Here is a 25,159-nt window from a genome sequence, read left to right as displayed (position 1 = left end):
TGCAGTCTATGGCACTAGGCTTGAGCTGTATCTATGGAGAACTATGCAGGGCTCTATCAAGATTGTAGTGTTTTTCAACCTCAGTGCCGCAGTTCCTTTGAGAATGTATCAGCAGCATCTTCCAATTCACGATGCACCAAGGTATTGAGGACAGTGAGGCTGCTCCCCACTTCTGACCCCCACAGTAAAGGAGCAAATGCATCAATCAGCACAATAAATGCTTTAATAATTCTCTTTCAGAGACCTATTAAATTAGGAAATAGGCAACGTTTCGGGCCGAAACCCTTCTTCAGACTGATGGGGGGTGGGGGGTGGGGGGCGGGGAGAAGAAAGGAAAAAGGAGGAGCCCGAAGGCTGGGGGATGGGAGGAGACAGCAGGAGGGCTGAGGAAGGGGAGGAGACAGCAAGGACTAATAAAATTGTGAGAATTCAATGTTCATGCCCCCAGGATGCAGACTCCCCAAGCGGAATATGAGGTACTGTTCCTCCAATTTCCGGTGTTGCTCGCTCTGGCCATGGAGGAGACCCAGGACAGAGAGGTCGGAGACGGAGTGGGAGGAGGAGTTGAAGTGCTGAGCCACCGGGAGGTCAGGTTGGTTATTGCGGACCGAGCGGAGGTTATTCGGCGAAACGATCGCCCAGCCTCCGCTTGGTCTCACCGATATAGATCTGCTGAGATCTAGAGCAGCGGATGCAATAGATGAGGTTGGAAGAGATGCAGGTAAACCTCTGTCGCACCTGGAACGACTGCTTGGATCCTTGAATGGAGTCGAGGGGGGAGGTAACGGGACAAGTGTTGCATCTCTTGCGGTTGCAAGGAAAAGTGCCCGGGGAGGGGGTGGTACGGGAGGGAAGGGAAGAATTGACAAGGGAGTTACGGAGGGCTCTTCCTCCTTTTTCCTTTCTTCTCCCCGCCCCCCCCCCCCCCCCCCCCCCCCCTCCTCCATCAGTCTGAAGAAGGGTTTCGGCCCGAAACGTTGCCTATTTCCTTCGCTCCATAGATGCTGCTGCACCCGCTGAGTTTCTCCAGCACTTTTGTGTATCTTTGATTTTCCAGCATCTGCAGTTCCTTCTTAAACACCTATTAAATTAGTCTCTGCTTTCTCTTTTGTCCTATGAATGGAATCTCTTCAATTGTTTATTCATTTATTTTAAAAAAAAACATTGAATCTGCTTCACCACCGTTTTGGGGCGATGCACTCTAAATCGCAATTGTCCCAATTCAAAAAAATTCATGTTGTGCTTGTTTTATTTGCCAATTTTAAAAAATTCCATTCAATGTGTAACAAATTCTTTTTTAACAGTGAAATTGGATAGCTTCCAGTGAGAAGTTTTTTTTGGTTGATTATTCCTAGTTCTTTTCCATAACTATTCTAAATAAATTGTTATTCCCAAATTCCTCGCCAATGAAACATGATCCACTTGCAACATTTTATTCATAAGAATTTGAGTACAGTACAGCATCGTTCTATATTACACTGGAAGTGCACCATATATGCCTGCTGCCTGATCCCCTATTTCTAAAACAAAAATCACAATAAAGATTTCTACATGCAGTTGTGGCATGGTTAATGGTTAATTTTAAATCCGAGTTGTGGGTTAACCTCAATTAATTTTCCATTGTGTGGTTAACCAGCACCTGTGCAGCAATAACCGCTGGAGAGAAGATAGGACAGACCTGTGGTCCTGCTAACTGCAACTCTGAGACCAAACCATTGAAGAGATTTTCAACTAAATCACACTTCTGTGCATCAAAATAGTCGAAAATCATTACTACTGTTCATAAACCACCGTGAAATTAATTTCAAAGAAAGATACAAAGTGTTTTAAAGCAGAGATAGACAGATTCCTGATTAGGATGTGTGTCAAGGGTTATGGGGAGAAGGCAGGAGAATTGGGTTAGGAGGGAGAGATAGATCGTTTAATGGTGAAGTATTTTACCTAGAGTAGGGGAATCGAGGACCAGAGGACATACTGTAGGTTCAAGGTGAAGGGGAAAAGATTTAATAGGAATCCAATGGTTTACTCTTTCACACAGGGTGGTGGATGTATGGAACAAGCTGCCAGAGAAGGTAGTTGAGGCTGGGACTATCCCATCGTTTAAGAAACAGTTGGACAGGTACATGGATAGGACCAAAGATCCTATAGCGAGCAAGGTGGTCCACTCGACAAAAAGACGTAGTACAGTCATGGGTAATTTAAGGCCCCATTTCCATAACCGGCTTCCGTCTCCGCACCAAAGATCCCATAGGATAATAGTGCGAAGACGGAAGCCAGTTACGGAAACATTCTTGTAAAAATAAAAGTTATTTAGGAAAAATCTTCTCATTTTCATAATTTAAATTTACTAACACAAACTGTTCCCCCGCAACTTCCATTACACTGCGAGTTGGGTCGGGTCAGGTTATGGAAATGGATGAAAAAAAGGCCCACGTTCCGTTCCATTGCGTACTACACGTCAGCCCATTGCATTTAGCAGGAGTGGTCTATCTTGCTCTGCGATAGGATCTTTGGATAGGACAGGTTTGGCGGGTTATGGACCAAGTGTAGGCAAGCGGGACTAGGGTAGCTGAGACATTGTCGCCTAGTGTGGGTGAGTTGGGCCGAAGGGCCTGTTTCCACACTGTATCACTATGACTAGTAGACTTGATGGGCCAAATGCTCCTATCATTTATGACCTTATGGAGTAACTCACCTGGTCAGGCAGCATCTCGACTCCTCCAGTTTCTTTATTTCAAACATCAACATCAAATCCAGGACAAAAAATAAGTTAAGCTTAATTTCCATCTAAAATTTACCAGAAAATCATTTTAAACCAGGATTCCTGTGACTTCTGGCTTGTATGGCCTTTTCTTCTACTGTTACAATGAAGAGGTTTCCCTGGCATCTCTAATTTAGGAGCTGGAAGGTCGTTACAAGAATGCTGCCTGGATTAGTGTGCACTAGCTATAAGGAGAGGTTGGACAGACCTGGATAGTTTGCTCTGGATTGCAGGAGGTTGAGGGGAGATGTAAAATTATCCGGGCCATAGGTAGGGTAGGCAGTTGGAACCTTTCTCCCAGGGTGGAAATGTCAGACTAGAGGCAATAGCTGTAAGGTGAACAAAGCACATTTGGCGGTCTGAAGAACGACAACCGGAGTTTCCAACAGATCTTTATTCAAAAGTTTGGTTTCCAGTATACAGGTTCTCTAGACACGTCTGCCTACAATGGTGGTCAGGGCTGAACTAACGTGCAAAAGCAAAAACCACGCGAAACAAGCAGCCCCTCCTGAGTCATGTGACCGCGGCTTCCGAACGCCGGGTTCGATCTCTGCGTACGCCAGCAGGCGCCACTACACACATTTTAAGGATGTGTGGATTTTTACGCAGAGGGAGCTGATCCTAGAAACCACTGCCAGGAATGGTTAGTAGAGGTATTTTTCATTGTGGCGCTTAAGAGGCTTTTGACATGCACATGGATATATAGGGAATGGTGGAATATGAGCCAAATATCGGTAGATGAGGTTAGTTTATCTTGCCATTATGTTCTGCAAAGAGATTGTGGAGCAAAGGTTTATTCCTGGGCTGTTCTTTTATATGTTCTCAGAGGGTTTATTCAGGCAAATGGGAAACATAAAGGTATACAATGAGAAATGTTGTCAGGGGACAAAACCTGGTTCAGAAGAATGCTAAGGACTAAACCAGGAGCTTGTTTGTTGTAAAGGCTCAGGCATTGTTCATACTAGAACGGAGATTGTCAGATTTCTGAACATTTTCAGGGAATCGATGGTTAGGATAGTGCCAGACGATTGACTGAGATAAAAAGTCTTTAAGAAAGACAGAGTAAATGCGTAGCCCCCCCCCCCTCGGTCATGGCTAACCATGGGTCAAGGATGCAAGCCAGGGCGATGTCATATGGAGGACAGGCTGTTTGTTGCCCATGCAGCACGCCCCCCCTCTACACGTCACTGATCGATCCAAAGGAACAGCGGGGCCGTTACAGTTTGGCACCAGCGCCGTCGCAGGAGCTGCCAGAGTGAGGTTGTAGACAATGACGAACTGCCTTAGGGGCTCCGACTCCGGATTTTCTTGAGGTTTACTCCTGGAGCCTTTTCCATGACTGGATATGGCCACAAGGCAGTGGATGTTTTAAATCAGAGTTTTCCCTCTCCTAGATGGACTGCCTTCCCAGGCTGACGAGCCCCATCTGCCCGAGACTCTTGGGGGCGGGAGCGTCTACCTTCCCGTGCAGGTCTATAGCACCTGACCAGATGTGAACACCACAATTATATGCAAAAATTAGATGTCAACTAGAAAGAGCTGCAGCACAGGACTGTAATGTCTGCTAAACAGAAATATTAAAGGCAAGTGATCTGTTAGACAGGTACATGGATAGGACAGGTTTGGAAGGATATGGACCAAACATGTGTATGTGGGGCCAGTGTAGCTGGGACATGTTGGCCGGTGTGGGCAAGTTGGGCCGAAGGGCCTGTTTCCACACTGTATCACTCTGTGATCCCAAAATCATCAGATAATTTCAAAAACTCTGCAATCCTGTCATATCTAGTTATGAATGGAGTGGACAATTAAACAATTAAGGAAATGTCACAAACATCCCTGTCTTCAGAACGCTGCAGCCAAGCACGTGAATGCCCAAGTTATAGTTGAAGGATTTACACCTTTCTTCAGCAAGATCTGCAAAGATGATCCACCTCTGCTCCCTGTGAGGTTACCCGCATCACAGAGCCAGAGACGTCAACCAATTCGCTTTAAACCATTGTGATATCAAGAAACACCCTGGGTGCAGCAAAGGCAATGGGTCCTTGGAATATCACAGCCTGAGTGCTGAACAAATATGCCCAAGAACCAGGTCTGTGAAGGGTCTGTCCCACTTGCCGATTTTTTCGGCGACTGCCGGCGTCATATCAGGGTCGCCAAAAGATTTTGAACATTTCAAAATACAGCGGCGACAAAAAAAATGTTGCGACGCTTGAGGAAACACCGCATGTCAATACGTCATCATGCCGCGTCACACCGTGACTTGTTTAGTGACCTGATACGTCAGTCAATGATGCCGGCAGTCGCCGAATAAAATGGCCAAGTGGGACAGGCCCTTTAAAGCTGCAAACACTGATATGTACCTGAAAAATGTCCCAAATTGCTCAGGTAAATTCAATGTTCAGCATACTTACAATCAATACACTGCTACTTCACTCAGGATGTGTTTCCTGAAATAGGCCGTGAGTAGAGTGCCAAAAGAAGTCACTTCAGCATTATATAGAGTCCTTTTACTCACAGGAACTTGGATCAAAGCCCTGTCCCTCCCCATTGCTGCACGTTGCTGTGCCAGGATGCTGGATAAAGGATCGGCCTTTTGGTAACACTGCTTTTTTTATTTCAAAATAAACTTTATTCAGAACTAATATATACAACGCAAAAACCATGCGAAAAAACTCTTCATACATTCTCTATACATTCAATAGTGTCATACTCAGTAGTGTTCACAAGTATCTTTACACAAAACACCTTTGCAACTGACGTGGGCCCCTGAGGTGGATGCCCCTTCCCTTGTTTGAGCGGTGTACCCATTGAATTCAGCCCCTCAACGTCCAGCAGCGGAAGGACCCTGGACTGTGGCCCTCCCCCACAGAGCCTTTATGTTGACTGCACCGAGCTTCAGCGCATCATTCAGCACACACTCCTGCAGTCTGGAATGAGTCAGTCGGCAACGTTCCCAGACCGACATCCCGCCGTGTTGGTAATATTGCTGCAACGATGAAATGGTTTAAGAAATCTCATGTTTGTGGCAATGTGCAATGTCTGCCTGTGAGGAAGAGATGAGGCCAAGGCTGCAGCCACTCAGTGCTGAGATGTGAGGCCTAGGGCTCCACCCTGGTTGGCACATTGAGTGTGGCCATTATCGGGGACTGGCACCACCTATGTGTTGTACCTAGATCCTACTGACTCATCATCTCCGACTGCATGTGAAGGAGGCTACAGTCTCTGCTTTTCCTTGACTGCAGAGCTCCCCCTGCTATCTATAAAAGCCATTCCATTATTATAGCAATTTACCGTGTATAAAAAAGTATCCATATATAGACTAAATATTCTGACTGGGTTGCAATGACCTATAGTTCACATTTGATTCAATGCAACAGAGTTGGTCGTGCAGCTCAGAGAACTGACATTCATTGAACATTTCAACACTAATTGGCATCAGTAGTCTTTGTAAAGCAATCATTGGGGAGTTTAAAACATTGGGGTTCCTTAATTCTAGATTAGACTAAGGGTGCAATGCTGTGCTTAAAGATGAAGTAGGATTAAAGTAGAATTGTGTAGAGTGTGAATGCCTTTGCTGGGCAATTTGCCTGTTTCTGTAGTTTGATTTACAAACACTAAATCTGTTTGTCTCACCTTAATGTTCACAGGATACAGAGACGTGCCAATAAGTTCAGAATACTACACAATTATATTTGTCCTGAACCACTTGATTTTTAGTCTGTTTAGTACTGATAACCAGATTCAGGCTTATGTTTTTTTACTTGAAAATAATATATAGATATCCAGAAGCTCATTGTTGATATTTTTTTGAGAGACAACAGCAGTTGAATAATATTCATCATCTTCCTATGAATATTAGCCCTTATTCTATGAAATCTTCCAAACTAATACAGGCAACATAATGCTCCCCAAATAGATGCAATCCAATCACCTTGCAGGTAGGAAAAGCGGTTTCTAATTTATCTAATCCTCTGCCTGCTGCTTAGTAATTTACAGATATTATAGCAAAAGAACAAAAAGCAATGGTGATGCTTCCTACACTCTGACCTTGTGTTCACCTACGTTCTTTGTCAACCATCTTCACTATCCACAACTCCACCAATTTTTGTTTCGTCTCCATCAATGTTTTTTGTCCAAAAAAAAGTAGCTTACAACCTAACGGTATAAATGTTAAATTATCCCATTTTAAGTTACGATCTTCCTTACCCCCTCTCTCTCTCTGTCTCTCTCTCTTTTGGCCATCCCCACCCATTTCTTCCAATATCCCACCCCTCTTTTCCCCCCTCCCCTTCCTTCTGTATCCCTCCCTCGGGCTTTACATTTCACTCCACTTCGTAGTCTTTGTCCACCTATCTGCTCATCAAACCCCCCTCACCTGTATCCACCTATGTCCCACCCCCAGTTTCAGTGACCTACCATAATCAGATTGAAAGTGGTCCCAATCCAAAACATCGCCTGTCCAATCTTTCCACAAATGCTGCCTGACCCATTGAGTTACTCCAGTACTGTCTTTTACACAAAATTCCATCATCAGCACTTCCTTATGTTTGCCCAACTCATTTTTTTACATCACAAACAATGATGATCCTGGTAGTTATCCCTACAGGACACCACTGGTCATAGACCTCCCTACTCAGAGAAACACACCTCCACCACTGCTCATTGTCTTATATCGCCAAGCCAATTTGGAATCCAATCGACCAACTCATCGTGGAACCAATGTTTCTTAATATTCTGAATCAGCCTCTCATGAGAAGCCTTGTCAAATGCTTCACTAAAGACAACATCCACTGTCCTATCCTCATCAATCATCTCTATCAGCTCCTTAAAAAGTGTAATCATGTTCATAATGCATGGCCTGCCCCATAGAAAGCTGTGCTATCCTTAATACGCTAATGCCTTTGTACATGGACATAAATCCTACCCCTAGCAATTGTTTCTAAGTTTCGTGCCAGTGATGTAAGGCTCGGCAGCCTATAATTTGCAGGATTATTCCAATTGTCCTTCATATACATAGGACCAACAGTGGCTGCTTTCCACTTTTCTGCAACCTCGTCTATGGCGATAGTGAACATTAAGATTTGTGTTGAGGTTCAAACAATATCCTCCCTTGCCGCTCTCCACAACCTGGGATAGATTCCATCAGGCTCTGAAGACTTATCCACATTAGTTGTCTTTAATAGACCCAAGACGGGCGGCCCAGTGGTAGAGTTGCTGCCTTACAGCGCCAGGGAGTTCAATCCTGATTACGGGTGCTGTCTGTATGGAGTTTGTACGTTCTCCCCAAGACTGCATGGGTTTTCCATGGATGCTACCGTTTCCTACCACATTCCAAATACATACAGGTTTGTCGGAATCTGGCTGTAAATTTTTCTTCAGATGCGTTTTCATTTTGTATGTAAAAACCCACTTGGGAACCATGGGCGATTTAAAAAAATTACAGCCAGATTTATCACTTCTGAATCTTTTTAGATGCCAAAGGAATCAAGAAAAAACACAAATAATGCCTTAGTTGATGAAATGCAGTGAGCAAACCGCCAATGTTCGCCAAGCATTCTGGCTGTTGTTGTCCCTTCAGCTCTCACTTCTATCTACCGTCATTTCTCCTCACTTTTGGAATTCTGAAGTAGGCTAAATGTCTCTCACGCTTATCCCGATTTCATTAATTATTTGCAGCGCAAAAATTGACAATTTCAGCGGGTTTTAACGGGCCCGCTACGCTGGAAACAATGGTAAGTGTTTACCTGCAGTTCATCGCGTGTAATCCATTTGGAGTAACGTAGCAACAGTACGGGTCATGGGTCGTGACCCGACTGCCGTGAAACCTCCCTATGGGAATGGGAGTTTAGTTTAATTTATTTATTTTCACGTGTACCGAGTACAATGAAAAGCTTTTGTTGGGTGCAAACCATTCAGTGGAAAGACAATACACGATTGCAATCGAGCCATCCACACTGTGCAGATAAATGATAAAGGGAATAACGTGTATAACGTTTAGTGCAAGATAAAGTTAGTAAAATTCAATTAAAGGTAGACCGACGGTCTCCAATGAGGTAGACTGTAGTTCACAACTGCTCTTTAGTTGTGGTAGGATGATCTAATAATGGGAGAACATGAATAACGTTTAGTGCAAGAAAAAGCCAGTAAAGTCTGATCAAAGATAGTCCGAGGGTCTCCAATGAGCTTGATGCCAGTTCAGGTGGCACAGTGGTGCAGCGGTAGAGTTGCTGTCTTACAGCGAGTGCAGCGCCGTAGACCCGGGTTCGATCCTGACTGCGGGTGCTGTCTGTACGGAGTTTGTACGTTCTCCCCGTGACCTGCGTGTGTTTTCTCAGAGATCTTCGGTTTCCTCCCGCACTCCAAAGACGTACAGGTCTGTAGGTTAATAGGCTTGGTGAATGTAAAAAAAAATTGGGTATAGGATACTGTTAATGTGCGGGGATCGCTGGTCGGCGTGGACCCGGTGGACCGAAAGGGCCTGTTTCCGCACTGTATCTCTAAACTAAACTCAAGGACTGCTCGCTCGTTGTGATATGATAGTTTAGTTGCCTGATAACAGCTGGGATGAAACTGTGGGGAAACTGCTAGAATCAGTTATTAAAGATGGGATAGCAGCACCTTTGGAAAGTGGTGAAATCATTTGACAAAGTCAGCATGGATTTATGAAGGGTAAATCATGTCTGACGAATCTTATAGAATTTTTCGAGGATGTAACTAGTAGAGTGGATAAGGGAGAACCAGTGGATGTGTTATATCTGGACTTTCAGAAGGCTTTCGACAAGGTCCCACATAAGAGATTAGTATACAAACTTAAAGCACACGGTATTGGGGGTTCAGTATTGATGTGGATAGAGAACTGGTTGGCAGACAGGAAGCAAAGAGTAGGAGTAAACGGGTCCTTTTCACAATGGCAGGCAGTGACTAGTGGGGTACCGCAAGGCTCAGTTCTGGGAACCCAGCTATTTACGATATATATTAATGATTTGGACGAGGGAATTGAATGCAACATCTCCAAGTTTGCGGATGACACGAGGCTGGGGGGCAGTGTTAGTTGTGAGGAGGATGCTAGGAGGCTGCAAGGTGACTTGGATAAGCTGGGTGAGTGGGCAAATGTTTGGCAGATGCAGTATAATGTGGATAAATGTGAGGTTATCCACTTTGGTGGCAAAAACAGGAAAGTAGATTATTATCTGAATGGTGGCCGATTAGGAAAGGGGGAGATGCAACGAGACCTGGGTGAGATGGTACACCAGTCATTAAAAGTCATGCAGGTGCATGTCATGCAGGTGCAGCAGGCAGTGAAGAAGGCGAATGGTATGTTAGCATTCATAGCAAAAGGATTTGAGTATAGGAGCAGGGAGGTTCTACTGCAGTTGTACAGGGTCTTGGTGAGACCACACCTGGAGTATTGTGTACAGTTTTGGTCTCCTAATCTGAGGAAAGACAGGAACAGCTTATTCCCTACAGCCATCAGGCTATTAAACACTTCAACATCAAATACGCTCTGAACTACATAGACTATTATTATTATTGCACTATATTTGTTATTATTGAGTATGTGTGCCTGTGTAAACACACACTGAACTTTTTTTCTTCTACCGTTTTGTACTATATTTACATATTCTGTTGTGCTGCAGTAAGTAAACAAAATTATTGTCCTATCTGGGTCACATGACAATAAAACACTCTTGACTTGACCAGAAACATCACCCATTCCCTCTCTCCAGAGATGCTGCCTGTCCCGCTGAGTTACTCCAGCATTGATTTGGTGTCTTATCTTCGGTGGAAACCAGCATCTGCAGTTCCTTCCGACAACATTTTCACAATCCTGGTCATGCAAGGCTGGCGCCTCCTCCTCTACCGCCATGTGTAGGAGTCGCTGCTGCAGCAGCGCCCCCTGCTGCCAGTGAGCGGCGACCGCCCGGAGCCGCCAGCCGCCAACCGCCGTCCTCCCCGCCCCGCGCATGCGCCCGAGTTCAAAAAGGTGCGGGGAGGTGGACAGTTGACGCGGGCGGGGAGGGGCGTGGTGACGTAAGGGGGTGGGGCGTGGTGACGTAGAGGGAAGGTGCGTGTTAACGTATGGGGGGGGAGGTGCGTGGGGGCGCAGTGGGGGGGGTAGATGGCGGCCGCTTATTGGCCGGTGGTGGGGTGATGGGGGAGGGGCGACGTGCGTGGTGACGCTTGGGGGGGGGGGGGGGAGAAGATGGCGGCCGCTGATTGGCCGGCAGTGGGGTGGTGGGGGAGGGGTGACGTGCGTGGTGATGCGAGAGGGGGGAGATGGCGGCCGCTGATTGGCCGGCAGTGGGGTGGTGGGGGAGGGGCGACGTGCGTGGTGACGCTTGGGGGAGGGGAAGGGGAAGGATCAAAGATGGCGGCGGTCATGGCGGGCGGGTGCTGGGGCTGCGGCGCGCGGGCGCTGCCCGGTAACGGACGGCTCGCGCTGCTTCTGCTCGCGGCCCGGGCGCGCGGGGCCTTGTCTGGCGGAAGGTGGGTGATGGTGGAGGAGCAGGGGGGTGGGGGGCAGGAGGGTGAAGGGGCAGATGGATGTGGGGGGTGAGAGGCCTGGGGTGGGGGTAGGAGGGTGAAGGGGCAGATGGATGTGGGTGGTGAGAGGCCTGGGATGGGGGTAGGAGGGTGAAGGGGGCAGGAGTGATGGGGAAGTGGGGGGCGCTGGAGGGTGAGGTCCCCAGAGCTGGTGGCAAGAGCCCGGGTCTGCCCACTCAGCCCTGACCTTTGAGTTTCTCCAAAGTTGGGTGCCATGCTCTTAAAACAAACCTCTTCCTGTCTTCCATTCTCTCCCTCTACTTCCCCATTGCCTGCCATGCTTGCATTCCCTCCCCACCATCCCTGGACTCTTCACAAACTAATTGAATATCCCTGCTGTTCTTCCATCCCTACAGAATTGTCCTCAATATGTCCTCAATTGTCCTCAATATGAAACTCGAGCTCCTGCACTCAGTAGGCATGTTTTTGTTATGACTTTAATCTGCCTGTCTTTTTGCCAGTTAAAGTTGCCTAATATTGCATCAGCTTAGCTGTCCCATCACCTTGGCTGGCAATGGATGAGAATGCATCTCATATTAAAAAAACATATCCTTATATATATATATCCTTAAAAACAATTGTTTATGAATGTACAACGTTGATCAGGAAAGGTAAATCATAGCTACCCTATGTAACATAGCATAGCTTTTCCACTCTTTCTTTTTCCAACTCAAATGTGGATTAGAACAAGTCATGTTTAATTTGTTTTATTTATTAAAGTGAAATAAGTTGAATACATTCCCTAGGCTACTTTGTACAGCTACACAGCAAAAAAATACTGGACAAAACTATGAAGATGACCAGAGCCATTCACAGAATGGAGACAAAGGACAACCAAACTCCACAGAGAAAACTCTAATAGAAGATAAGACAAAGCTAGAGAAACAACTGAAGGATCTAACGGTAAATATGAAATAAGAAATGGTACATTTATTCTTCTTGCAAATGAAACATAAATAAACCAAATGAATAGTTAGATCTCAAACCGGGTGTTGAGCAGCCAGGTTGTTGTCTCTGTGTCAATGTTTGCCAGGCCCTGAGCTCCATTTGGTGGGTGGGAGAGCGGGCACCTAGAGATGACATGGTTGGCTGTCTGTTGTTCTGCTCCGCATTCGCAGGCTGGGCTCTGGCGGAGCCCCCATCTCCACTTGCTGGCATTGAAACGCCCAACTCCAGTACGAACACTGTTGAGCTTCACCCATGCTCCTCTGGGGAGGTCAGACCCTGGACAGCTTTAATCTGGTGAAGTGATGTAGTTGTGTAATGAAGATGAGGTTGCTTTCCACTCCTGTGACCGCTTGGTGGCTATCCAGTGTGTTTTTGAAAACCTTTATTGATTTCTTGCTTGTTATAATCATGAGGGTCTGCTATTTGAAGTATAGTTATATTTGTCCAACACAAAATGTACTCAATTTTTCAACTATCTTCACTTGGAGATCGTTCGCTCGTGTGGCTCGCTGTTGGCTTGTCGCCGTCCAACATGTTGACAGAATTGGTCGCCCGACGTGTCACAGAGTGCATCGTGTCGTCGTCGCCACGAGGACGCTTCTGTCATGATACCCTACTTGGAGATAATGATACAGATGGTACGCTGAATGAAAAGCAGAGAGGGATGTGGTTTTGCAAAGTCTTTTACCCTCACCTCCCCGATAAAATGCAGGTTTGCATAAAGTAATACAATACATAAACAGGCCCTTTACCCCTTTCTGTCCAACCCAAAAATGTGCCTTCCCGATGTTATATGAAGCTGTACCATAACTTCCCAGCTGATGTATTGAATGCCCCGGCTAATGAAGGCTGACATCATATTCGTATTAACCCGATTTATCAGCACTTGGTCCAAAGCCTTCTATACATTGGCGATTCTAATGCTCCTCTAGATACTTAAATGAGATTACTTACCTCCACAATTCTCTCAGACAATGTATTCCAAACTGCAACTACTGAAAAAAATCATCCATGTACCTACTTGAAATTTCTTGCTCCTTACCTTAAATCTATTCTCTTTGGTTACAGACTTTATTGCTATGGGGAAAAGTTTGCTACTGTACCCTATCCATGTCTTTCATAATTTTGCACATCTCAATCAGATACCGTTCAGCTGCCACAACTGAAGGAAATAAATGCAGCTTATCCAGCTTCTCCTCGTGACTGAGACATTGTGTTCCAGGCAAAATCCAGGTGTATCTCCCCTATATCGCATCAGACATCCCTGGTCAATTCGTCCCAAACCACTCCCTCTCCGGGCACTTTCCCTTGCAACTGCAAGAAATGCTGCACTTGTCGCTTTACCTCCCCCCTTGACTCCATTCAAGGACCCAGCAGTCTTTCCAGGTGCGGCAGAGGTTCACCTGCACCACCTCCAACCTCATCTATTGCATCCGCTGCTCTAGATGTCAGCTGCTCTGCATCGGTGAGACCAACCGTAGGCTTGGCGATCGCTTCGCCGAACACCTCCGCTCGGTTCGCAATAACCAACCTGATCTCCCGGTGGCTCAGCACTTCAACTCCCCCTCCCATTCCGAATCCGACCTTTCTGTCCTGGGCCTCCTCCATGGCCAGAATGAGGACCACCGTAAATTGGAGGAGCAGCACCTCACATATCGCTTGGGCAGTTTGCACCCCAGCGGTATGAACATTGACTTCTCTAAACTCAGGTAGTCCTTACGTTCTCATCCCCCTCTCAGCTCTCCCTCAGACCTCTAGCCCGACCTCTTCCTTTCTTCCTCCTGCCCCCCTCCCCCCACCCTCACATCAGTCTGAAGAAGGGTTCCGACCTGAAACATTGCCTATTTCCTTCGCTCCATAGATGCTGCCTCACCCGCTGAGTTTCTCCAGCATTTTTGTCTACCTCCCATCAAACAAATACGATTTTTTTCTATACCATGGCAACTAACGTTCCAAATGTGCCTGCCTGATGTTATATGAAGCAGTACTATTACTTCCCAGCAGATGAATGCCCTGGTTAAAGATGACTTGACATCCTATGGTCTTCTCTGCTACCCTATTTCCTTGTGCACCACAGTCTCTCCGTTCACAGTGTATGTCCTATCCTTATTTAACCTCCTAAAAATGTATCATCTTGCACTTATCAAAATTATATTCCATCTTCCATTGTTTTGCTCATTTATCTAGCTGATGAATATCTTTCCATAGCCTGAGACTATCCTCACTATTTACAACACAAAGTCACAAGAAATTAGGAAAAACATTCGATCTTCAAGCCTGCCCCACCATTTAATATGATCTTGGCTGACCTTTACTGGCCTCAGTTGAGAATTCCAGCAATTCACCATTGTATGTAACTCCGATTTTAATGACCAGTCCCTTTTCCTGCAGGTATGTCCCCATAGTTTTGTACTGTTCCGTTTTCTTCCGCTAGTGAAAATGTTCCATTGTCAAGCTGCCTACGGGGGTGAGAGTAAAAGACTGCAAAACCACATCCCTCTCTACTTTTCATTCAGGGTACCATCTGTATCTTTTATCTTTAAGTAAAAATAGTTGAAGAAATTGCATTGTCCCTCTCTCTTCTAACTTCCCAGGGCGATAGACCTAAATTATTCAATTTCTCTTGTCATCCCGGGAATTAGCGTGGTGAATCTCCTTGGTACTGCCTACTTCATCTTTTCCACATATATATCATCTATGTGGAAAAACCTGCCCCTCTGGTTCTACAAAATATTTTGCTCTCTAATTTAAACCTAAATCTAGTTCTTAATTGCCTGATTCGGAGAAAAAAAAGCTGCGTGCATTCACCCTGTTTATTCCCATCATGATTTTATGATGAATTATGATATACTGAAGTATATAATAAACATATTATATACTTCAGTCTCCTATGCTCCATGGAATAAAATCCAAGCTTGCCCAGCCTTCCCTCCAGCTCGTTCCTTCAAGTCCTGCCAATATCCTATGCTATTTCCAGGTTAATGGGGCATTTTCTCGTGTTGGGTGACCAAAACTCAACACAATGTGCCAAGTGCAGCCTCACCAACGTCTTATACATCTGTAACATAGTGTCCCATCTTCTGTTTTCAATTCCTTTACTAAAGAAGACCAGTGTGCAAAAAGACTTCAACATCCCAAACAGAATACTTCAAACAGAATTAAACACCATTTGTTCACGACCAGCAGATTGAGATCCTACTATAATTGTTGATAACCATCGTCAATGTCTACGATACCACCTATTTTGGGGACATCTGCAAACTTACTAATCATGCCTTGTGTATTCTCTTTAAACTTTGGAGCACAGAAACAGGCCCTTCAGCCCACCGAGTCTGCACTGACCAGCAATCACCCTGTACACTAGCACTATCCTACTCACTAGGGACAATTAAACTTTTTTTTTTTTACCAAAGCCAATTAACCTACAAACCTGTACGTCTTTAGAGTGTGGGAGGAAGCCGGAGCACCCAGAGGAAACCCACAGGGTCACAGGGAGAATGTACAATCTCCATACAGACAGCATTCATAGTCAAGATCGAACCCGGGTCTCTGGCGCTGTAAGGCAACAATTCTACCCCTGTGCCAACCTGATTCTCATCCAAATCATTAATACAGATGACATCAGCAATGGACCCAGCTTCAATCCCTGAGGAACACCACCAATCACAAGCCCTCTGACTGGAATAAGAAGCTCCCATTATCACTCTCTGCTTCCTAACATTTCTGTATCCAGTTAGCTAGCCCTTCCTGGATCTAACATTACAGAGCAGCCTACCATATGGAAACTTATCAAAGGCCTTGCTGAAATCCATATACACTACATCCACAGTCCTGCCCTCACTAACCTAATAGGTTACTTCAAAAAACTCAATTAAATTCACGAGACATGATCTCCCATACACACAACCATGCTGACTATTGTTGATCAATCCCTGCAACTCCAAATATGTGTACATTTTATCTCCCAGAATTTTTTCCAGTAACTTTCTGACCTGGTTTACTGGTCCACAGGATTTCTTTGCAGCCTCTCTCCAGTCTTTTGGCACTTCACCCGTGTCTGATGATGATTCGTACATCTTGGCCAGGGCTCCTGCAATTTATTTTCTAACTTTCCACATTGTCCTTGGATATATCAGATCATACTGGGAGGTTTGTCTAAATTCATACATTTTAGGACATCCAACACTACCTCAGACTGTAATCAAGCTATCGCCATTAATTTTCCCAAATTCATGCATCTTTGTGGCTTTCCGCAGTAAAAACAGGAACATTTTAATTGAGGAGCTTGTTTGGCTCGTGCGCCCTTTTCCCTTTATCTCTATACTTATAAAACTCTGATCTTGGATATGTGTGTATTGTGCGATGTTCGTGTGCGTTTCACATCTCCTCGAAAACACGACGTGCTAACGGTGAATATTTTTCATATTTGGATAGATTTACGCCATGATGTCAAAAATCACATCTGAAAATTTCATGCATTATTTCTCGAGTTATTTATGAAAATGTTCAAAAAATTCAAATAACTTAGAAAATAAACGAGATGGCCTCGCTGATGATGTCACAATGGATCTGCCTGCGCTGCGAGTGACGTCACCCCTGTTCTGTCTTCTGTACTTTCACTTCTTTAAATTTGTCACTTAGCATTTTTAAACTGCTGCTCAGGTCGTGCTGCGCGCTCCGCTGGGCTACTTGAAGTTATAGAACATGGCGACAGTCGTTATCGCGGCGTGGGGCAGCGCGATGGGAAGGTGGCCGTTGCGGCCATTACTGCCTCTGGGAGAGACCGTCTTTGGAGACCTGCGATTCCTCCGTCAATCGCAGGGACTCGTGACGCCTTGCCTCGCTGCTGATCCCGATCCCACCTGGCGATCCCTGACCGTCACGGAGGACGACCTCTCCGTCTCACCCGCCCGATCGTCTGTCAGGCGGGTGGGTGGGCTTCCCCTCGCGGAAGCCACGATTGGCCGGCCCTCCGCTGCTTTTGACTGTCCTCAGATCGCTCCGGGCCTCGCTCGGGGCCACGCCCACCCGCAGCCTCGCTTGGGCCCGGCGCCGTGGCTGCTGCTGTACGACCTGGGTAGATGCTGCCTCTACCCCCTCCCTCTGTGTCCACTCCCTTTTTGCCCCCCCTCACTCTAGGGAGTGGTGAATATTGGGACCTATGGGTGAGTGGTTGAGTATTGCGTTCGGGAACCAGCCCTGTGACGCCATGCGCCCCCCCACCCCTCAATCTCCATCCCCCTCCCTCGCGCATAACCCCCGCAGTTGGGGGTTATGCGCGAGTGGATAGGGCGGGGGATGGGGCAAAAGGAGCCGCCCCCCCGGCAACTGCAAGTTGAGGGGACGGGACCCAACCGGTGGCCCACTTGGTCTAGTAAACACTTTTTAAAATATCTTTCGATTCTCCTTAATCCTATCTCCCAGTGATATCTCGTGCTCTCTTTTTGGCGTTTCTTCTTAAACATGCTCCATAATCCTCCTGGGGTACACTTGATCACAACTGCTTCCTTTTTCCTAACTGCACCCTCAATTTCTCTCTTCTTCCACGGTTCATTACCGTACCTGCTTTGCCCTTTATTCTAACAGTTACATGCATTGAACTTGAATTCTTATCTGTGTGTACTCTTCCAGCACATATTATCAAGAATGAGCACTTTATTCTAACCCAATTGTTCCAGTCAGTTTGTATCCATATCATTGCTTACGATTGTAACTCATAATCAATTAGAAATTATGACGGAATTTTTTATAGATTTAATGTAAAGATAATTATTTTTAATGATATAAAATTTGCAAATATGTGGCTAAGGTGAAAATTGTATGGAACTTTTTATTTTTGTAGGACAAATATAAAAGAGCACTAGCAGATACTGAAAACTTGCGTCAGAGAAGTCAAAAACTTGTAGAAGAAGCTAAGTTGTATGGTAAGAGCATTCTAACATTGGAGATCAGTAACGTTTCATTTATATGTAATCTCATGATTATTTTACATTTGCAGATTATTTATATGAGATTTTTAGTTTTATAGTTTGAATTGACGAACCTGTCGTTTGTTAAGTGGCATGATTATTTCCTTTAGATGCTGGATATCTTTTCAAACCGTAATATCTATGAACTTGCTGGTTTGGTTTATTATTGTCGTGTTCACTGAAATACAGGGGAAAAAACATCACAATTTTTAAAAAGTCCAGTTAAAAAACTTCAGTGGATCGACCAGGACAGATTGTAGCTGATATTTACACCAATGAACTTGATTGACATCCATTTCCACTTTGGTGCTGATTGGCGCAATGACTTCACTATGCTTCCTGTCTTGCTGACATTAAGAGAGGTTATTGTCTTGAAACCATATTATTAAGTTCTCTCACTTTCCTTTAAACCGTCTCGTCATGTTTGAGGTGTGGCCTTCAGCAGTCGTGTCATCTGCAGATTTGTAGATAGACTTGGAGCAGAATTTTGCCATGCAGTCACGAGTGTATTTAGAGCATAGTAGGGTTCTTCTACTAGCTGCAATTTAATTTTTTCCCTTGCAATGACCATCTCTTTAAATCCCAACTTTGATCTGTTTTAACATAATGTTATTCTTCTATCTTGAATTTCCCCTTTTAGTTTCTACATCAGTAATTTAATTTTCTTTCCATGTAACTTGTTTGAAATAGTAAAAGCTAATAGTATTATTTTTACAAGTAGTGTCTTAAAATTTTCCCGATTGTTATAATTGGGAGCAGCTGTTATTGGGTAAGTCCACGTCTGACGTGAGAGTCGTTTAAAGAGCAGCCGATCAGAGTTCAAGTCTGGCATGTTCTAATGAGGAGGGACAATGATCTCAAGATTAGGAAACCTTGGATGAAGAGTGGGTGTAAATTTGGTAAAAAAAAGAAAATAGAAGCATAGTGATTAATAGGAGATGGTGATCGACTTCAGGGAGCGAATCAGTCCACATACGCCAGTTTGCATTGGCGCCGAAGTAGAGATGGTTGAAAACTTCTAATTCTTAAAGAGTCAATATCACCAAACAACTTCTCCTGAACCACCCTTATTGAAGCAACGACCAACAAAGTACACCAATGCCTCTCCTTCCTTAGAAGGCTTAGGAAGCTCGGCCTGTCCCCGACGTAACTCACACCAACATCTACAGATGCGCCATAGAAAGCATTTTATCAGAATGTATCATAGTTTGGGGCACAACTACTCACGTTCTGCATCAGAAAACCATCCTCTCAGGTGATAAATGATTTAAAAAAAAACCATAATCAGAATTGGCTTGTATAGAGATTTAATTGCAAAATTATTGTAATCTTCCTGGTATAATTTAGCCTAAGGATTTGATGAAATCTTGCTTGAAAAATGTCACAAAAGGCAAGAGAACACAGGGACAAAACTGATATTTTTCTTTGTATAAACAGATTCATTTATTTTTGCTTCATCTCATTATTTTGGGTCTACACCATGATCTATAATAGTTAAAATACAAGATATGAAACAATGGGAATATTACATAAAAAACAGGAAAGTAACCTGAAAGTTTGGAGACATTCAGTTTCACTACTGTGCTGCATTTACGGAAATACCCGCATATGATCTGATATAGTTAAAGGCAAGACTTGTTTTGCAGCATTGATGTACACAGGAATCTTGGGGATCCACAAACTTAGTTCCCTGAAAGTGTCAACACAAGTAGGTAGAGAGGTGAAGAAGGCATATGTTATGCTCGCCTTCAACAGTCTGGATATTGAGTAAAAGAGTCAGGAAGTTGTGCTGCAGTTCTGTGGGACTTTGGTTGGGCTGCATTTGAGGTATTGTGTGCAGATCCTATTGTCTCATTAAAGGAAGGATATGGAGCCTTTGAAGAGGATGCAAACGATGCTGCCTAACCCACTAGGTCACTTACCCTTGTTCTCCAGAGATGCTGCCTGACCCACTAAGTTATTCCCACACTGTCCATTTTTTCTATCATGAATAGTTGACCAATGCTCTGTATGGACCTGATGGGCCAAAGGGCCTGTTACATTGCCGTATCTCCCAACAAAAACGAAACTAATTTATGAATTGCAGATCTTTTCTTAATCCAGTTTAAAGTGATTGACGTTACTTACTCCTATGATTTTAGGCAAACCTCTGCTCCATGTCTAATTCAAGAAGCCCCTCTAGTTATCATGGCAGACTAAATGTTACCCATACCAACTCCATGCATGCGTCATTTTGTGGGAAGCGTGCTGCATTTAACCTTAATAAACAAACAACAGTAGTGTCGGAACAGGCCCTTGGGTTCATAATGTCTGTGGTGAGCATGATGCCTACTTATACTAATCCCTTTTGCCTGTTCCAGGCACCTCCCACTCTTTTAAAAAAAAAAAAAAAAAAAAAAAGCATGCTGGGCACATTTCCTTTAAACTTTCCCCCTCTGACCTTGGGGATATGCTCTCAAGTCTTTGGTGTTTGCACCCTGAGAAAATGTTACCTACTGTTCACCCTATCTGTGCCTCTCAATTTTATAAACTTCCATCTGGTCTCCTCTCAATCTTCGATGCTCCAGAGAAAACAATCAAAGTTTGTCTGAAGTTTCCATAGAGCTAATGTCCTCGAATGGAAAGCCTCATCTTGGGGGCAGATGTGGTGGTGATAGTTGAAATGAGTGTAGGAAACTGTCTTTCCAAGAGGCAGGATGGGAGGAAGTGTAACCCAGATAACTGCAGGAGTCGGGTAAGTTTTTAGTATGTGTCACTCGATAATCTATCCCCTGTGATGGACACAGATTTAAAAAAGGGAGAGGTGTCAGAGATATTCCAGGTGACTGAGGGCAGGGTGGAAGTTAGTGGTGAGGTTAATGAAATTAATGAGTTCTGCATTGACTGTAGTTGTCAATGTAGTGGAGAAAGAGTTGGGGGATAGTGCTGGTGTATGCCTGTAACAAGGACTGTTTGACATAACCAACAAAAAGGCAGGTATAGCTGGGGCCCATGTGAGTGACCATGCCTACATCTCTAATTTGGAGAATGTGAGAGGAGTCAAAAGCAAAATTGTTGAGGCCGAGGACAAGTTCTGCCAGGCAGAGGGGTATGTTAGTAGAACGATATTGATTGGGTCTCTGTTTAAGGAAGAACCGGAAGGCTTTGAGACTTTCATGCTGGGGGATGGAGGTGCAAAGAGACTGGATGTCCATAGTAAAGATGAGGCAATGGGGGCCTCGGAACTGAAAGCTATTGAATAGTTGAATGGCATGCGAGGTGTCTCGGATGTAGGTTGGAAGGGACTGGACAGGACACGGGGTGGGGGGAATAGGAGAAAATCACGATACATAGAGATGCATTGGGAGGAGTGGATTTTGGGAAGGAGATGGAAGTGGTCACTGCAGGGCTGGGGAACAATAAGGTTGGAGGTTGTGGAGAATACAAACAGTATAAGAGATGATGGTCTGGTGTTTATAGGATCATGGTCAAGGGGTAGACATGACGAGCTGGTGCCTGGCCTCGGCACAGGGACTAGACGGGGGTTGGGGGGATTATGATGGAATCCAGGGCAATTTTAGAGGCCTATCTGAATCATGGTACGCTATTTCTGTAGAAATGTCATTACACAAAATCTTACGGTATTTTTATTTCATTAACGTTTATGTGGATTGATATTTTTATTTGATTGGTAAATCTATCTTGCAAACGTTAGCTGAGGCAATATTTTTTCTAGCTATTGAAGTAGAATATAGGTTACTTGATTTTTGATTTTGAGAAAATGTAGTTTGACATTTTAATTTGACAGGGTGTTGATGTTATGTTCTTTTTAACATTACTCTATCCACACTTTGGTGATATTGAAATGATCCAACTGGTGATGATCATTATAACATAAAACATCAAACAATCAATTTTCTAAAACTGAAAACAAGAGAACAGGAAAATAATTTTAAATACCAGCACCTTCAAACGATTTAAAATGTCACTATTGGTGAGACTAAATCACAGGATTAACAATTACAATACTTTTCAATGATTTATTACTTTCTATTGCTACTATATATTTACAAGTATCCCATCATTTTATTCCCCCATTTTAAGGTATTCAAGGGTTCTGCAAGGACCTTTTGGAGGTGGCAGATGTTCTTGCGAAAGCAACAGAGAGTGTACCCAAGGAGGAGATAACTGATGCAAACCAGCACCTTAAGAGCCTCTACGAAGGTCTCATCATGACAGACGGGCAACTACAGAAAGTGTTTTCCAAGCATGGCCTTGTCAAACTGAATCCTATTGGAGCCAAGTTTGATCCCTATGAGCATGAAGCTCTTTTCCACAGTCCCGTGGAAGGGAAGGAGCCAGGCTCTGTGGCACTAGTGTCCAAGATTGGGTACAAGCTCCATGGACGCACGCTTCGACCAGCATTAGTTGGAGTTGTCAAAGGAGTAGAATGATGGTTTTAGGACTGGCTGATGTAGTATAGTTCAAGAAGGACCATTATACTTCATATTCTTTGACTAATGAATTTTTATGATTTCCTGTTTATGAAGATATTACTGAATTCTATATCAAATAAGGATCTGCATATTTGAAGGATTTCTATTAAAAGTGGGTGTGTTGTTAAAATGTGTTTTTTTTTTTCTGATTCTGGTAGCAGTCACCAATAAATATCCAGATCTTTATTAGCCCCTGAGTTTCTTATAGACTATTCTGCTGAATTCAAAATGTTGCATACCTGCTCATATTTGGTATCGATGCTGGGCTGCTTCCGAGAATTCAGTTAATCTGATGATCACACATTTCTCTCCTGCTTCAAGCTCATTGTTCTAACTATTGATCTTCATTCTAGAATGGGGGGAGAATAGTCCTTTCTTCAGTGTCCACGTATCTTTTTAACATTATTGTCCATTGTACTCTGTGCAAAATTGAATGTATTTAAAATCTGTTTTTGGAAAATCGATCAAGTATTAAGTTGAATGTCGTGAAAACTGCTTTTCTGTTGCAATATCACTAGTATAACAGGAATGTTTCATACACATTCAGTGGATTAAAAAGTACTATTAAAGGCAGATACAGCATGCTAATAGGCCCTTCAGTTAATTATGACTATGCCAACCAACAATCACCCATTTACACCAATTCGATTTTATTCTCCAAACTCTTCCCAGATTCAACCTCGCTTACACAGGAGGGGCAATTTAATAACGATGATTAACCTACCATCTTTGTGAGGAATCTGGAGTAAGCAGATGGTCCACGAGGGCATAGAATGCACAAACAGAAACTTGAGGGTGGGGAGAGAGAGTATGTGAGATTGTCATTGGCAATAGGGTGGGTGATTACAGGCATGGAGCTACAAAGCAGCACAGAAACTTGCCCCTCAAAACATCTACTCCGCGTCCTTTATGCCATGCCTAGTGCCTCTTAACTGCAGTGATTGCTGACTCCATCACCTGTGGCAGAGTGCTTCTGATGCCAACCACTAAAATCTTTCCTTCTGATCTCCAAAATTCCTTCCTTTCACCTTAAACTTACGGTATCCTGACACCCCCATCATGGGGGAAAAATGATTCCAACTAACCACCCTGTCTCCCATAAACCCACCCATCTTGGGTCACCCCTAACCAATGCCCTTCAATCCAGACAACATCCTGGTAAAACTCCCAAGCTCAGCCACGTCCCTCCTGTAGTGCAACATCCAGAATAGCATACAATTCTCCAGGTGCTGTTCAAATGCTGCTTAATGAAGTTGCAACATAATCTCCCAACTCTCACATTCTGTGCCCCAATCAAAAATGGCAAGCATGCCACACACCCTCCCACGACCCTTTACACTCATTGCACCAACACCAGTGGAGCACACATCTGAACCCAAAGGTATCTGCTCACCAACACTTCCCAGTGCCGTGTAAATCACAATCTGAAAGGATAGCAAGAACTTGTGCATTGTTGCACAGAACACAAAGAATAAAGTAGATGTTGTGTTGTGCTACCCGTTTGATTTCCCAAAATGTACCATCTGGCAACTGCTGGGAATAAATTCCATCTGCCAAACTTTCCATTGGCCTAGATGCTATTGCAGCCTCAGACAATCCTCCTCTGCCAACCATACCAACAACAATAGTGACATCCACAAAGCCACCAATCAGTCCTCCCTCATTCATATTCAAGTCATCAACATATTTCACAAACAAAGGTTCCAGTAGCGATCCCTGTGACACACCATCACAGACCCCCCCCAAAAGTACTTTCACTCTGGATCCAACTAGCCAGTTTGCTCTGGATCCCATATGCTCATGAACAGCCCAGCACACTTGACCTGCTGATTGTGTTACCGAAGCTCACGTAAAGAACATGCACTGCCCGACCCTCATCAGAATTCCTAGTTACCATCTCAAAAAATTCAGACAGCAGTAGTGTAAGCCGCGGTCTCCGGTAGGGAAGCACCGATTCAGGACTTACCTTGTCTACACATCTGGCCGGCGACTGCAGAGGTTGGTGGTCCCGACCACGGGGGTAAAATGGAGGAGGACTGACTAAATTGTGTGCCAGTGATGAATGCTGTGGTGGATGTTTGTGTTAAAAAATTTATTGGGTATTGTGTGTTTTTTATTGTACCGCTGCTGGCAAGTTCATTTTACTGCACTTTATTGTGCATGTGACAAATAAATCTGACTATTGACTATATATACACACCCCAATTAGAAAGGGAATATGAGATAGCTTTGGCAGAAAAGGGAAAGGAGGATCCCCATAATCCTAAAAGTAAATTAAGAGCAAAAGTGTAATTAGGGAGAGAATAGGAGCCCTTAAGGATCAATGCAGTCCTCTACGTGTGGAGCCACAGGAGATGGACAAGGTGGGAAATGAATATTTCTCATCTATATTTACCTTGGAGGAGGTCAAGGAATCTAAGAGGAGTGAATTGTGATATATTGAAACGTTTCCACATTACAGG

At 44.3% G+C, this 25,159-nt stretch overlaps 1 protein-coding gene across 1 annotated transcript; it reads left to right on the top strand.

The window, feature by feature from the left end:
• The first annotated feature begins 11,109 nt into the window (after positions 1 to 11,109).
• Positions 11,110 to 23,285, top strand: grpel1 (GrpE like 1, mitochondrial). Its single transcript, XM_033019189.1, has 4 exons — positions 11,110 to 11,248; positions 12,052 to 12,208; positions 18,096 to 18,177; positions 22,306 to 23,285. Exons 1-4 carry the CDS (start codon positions 11,130 to 11,132, stop codon positions 22,653 to 22,655), a joined length of 708 nt encoding a protein of 235 aa, XP_032875080.1. The 5' UTR covers positions 11,110 to 11,129; the 3' UTR covers positions 22,656 to 23,285.
• Positions 23,286 to 25,159: the final 1,874 nt, after the last annotated feature.

This window comes from Amblyraja radiata, chromosome 1 (genome assembly GCF_010909765.2).
Source record: "Amblyraja radiata isolate CabotCenter1 chromosome 1, sAmbRad1.1.pri, whole genome shotgun sequence".
Taxonomy (NCBI): domain Eukaryota; kingdom Metazoa; phylum Chordata; class Chondrichthyes; order Rajiformes; family Rajidae; genus Amblyraja; species Amblyraja radiata.
This window is presented reverse-complemented; position numbering and strand designations above follow the sequence as displayed.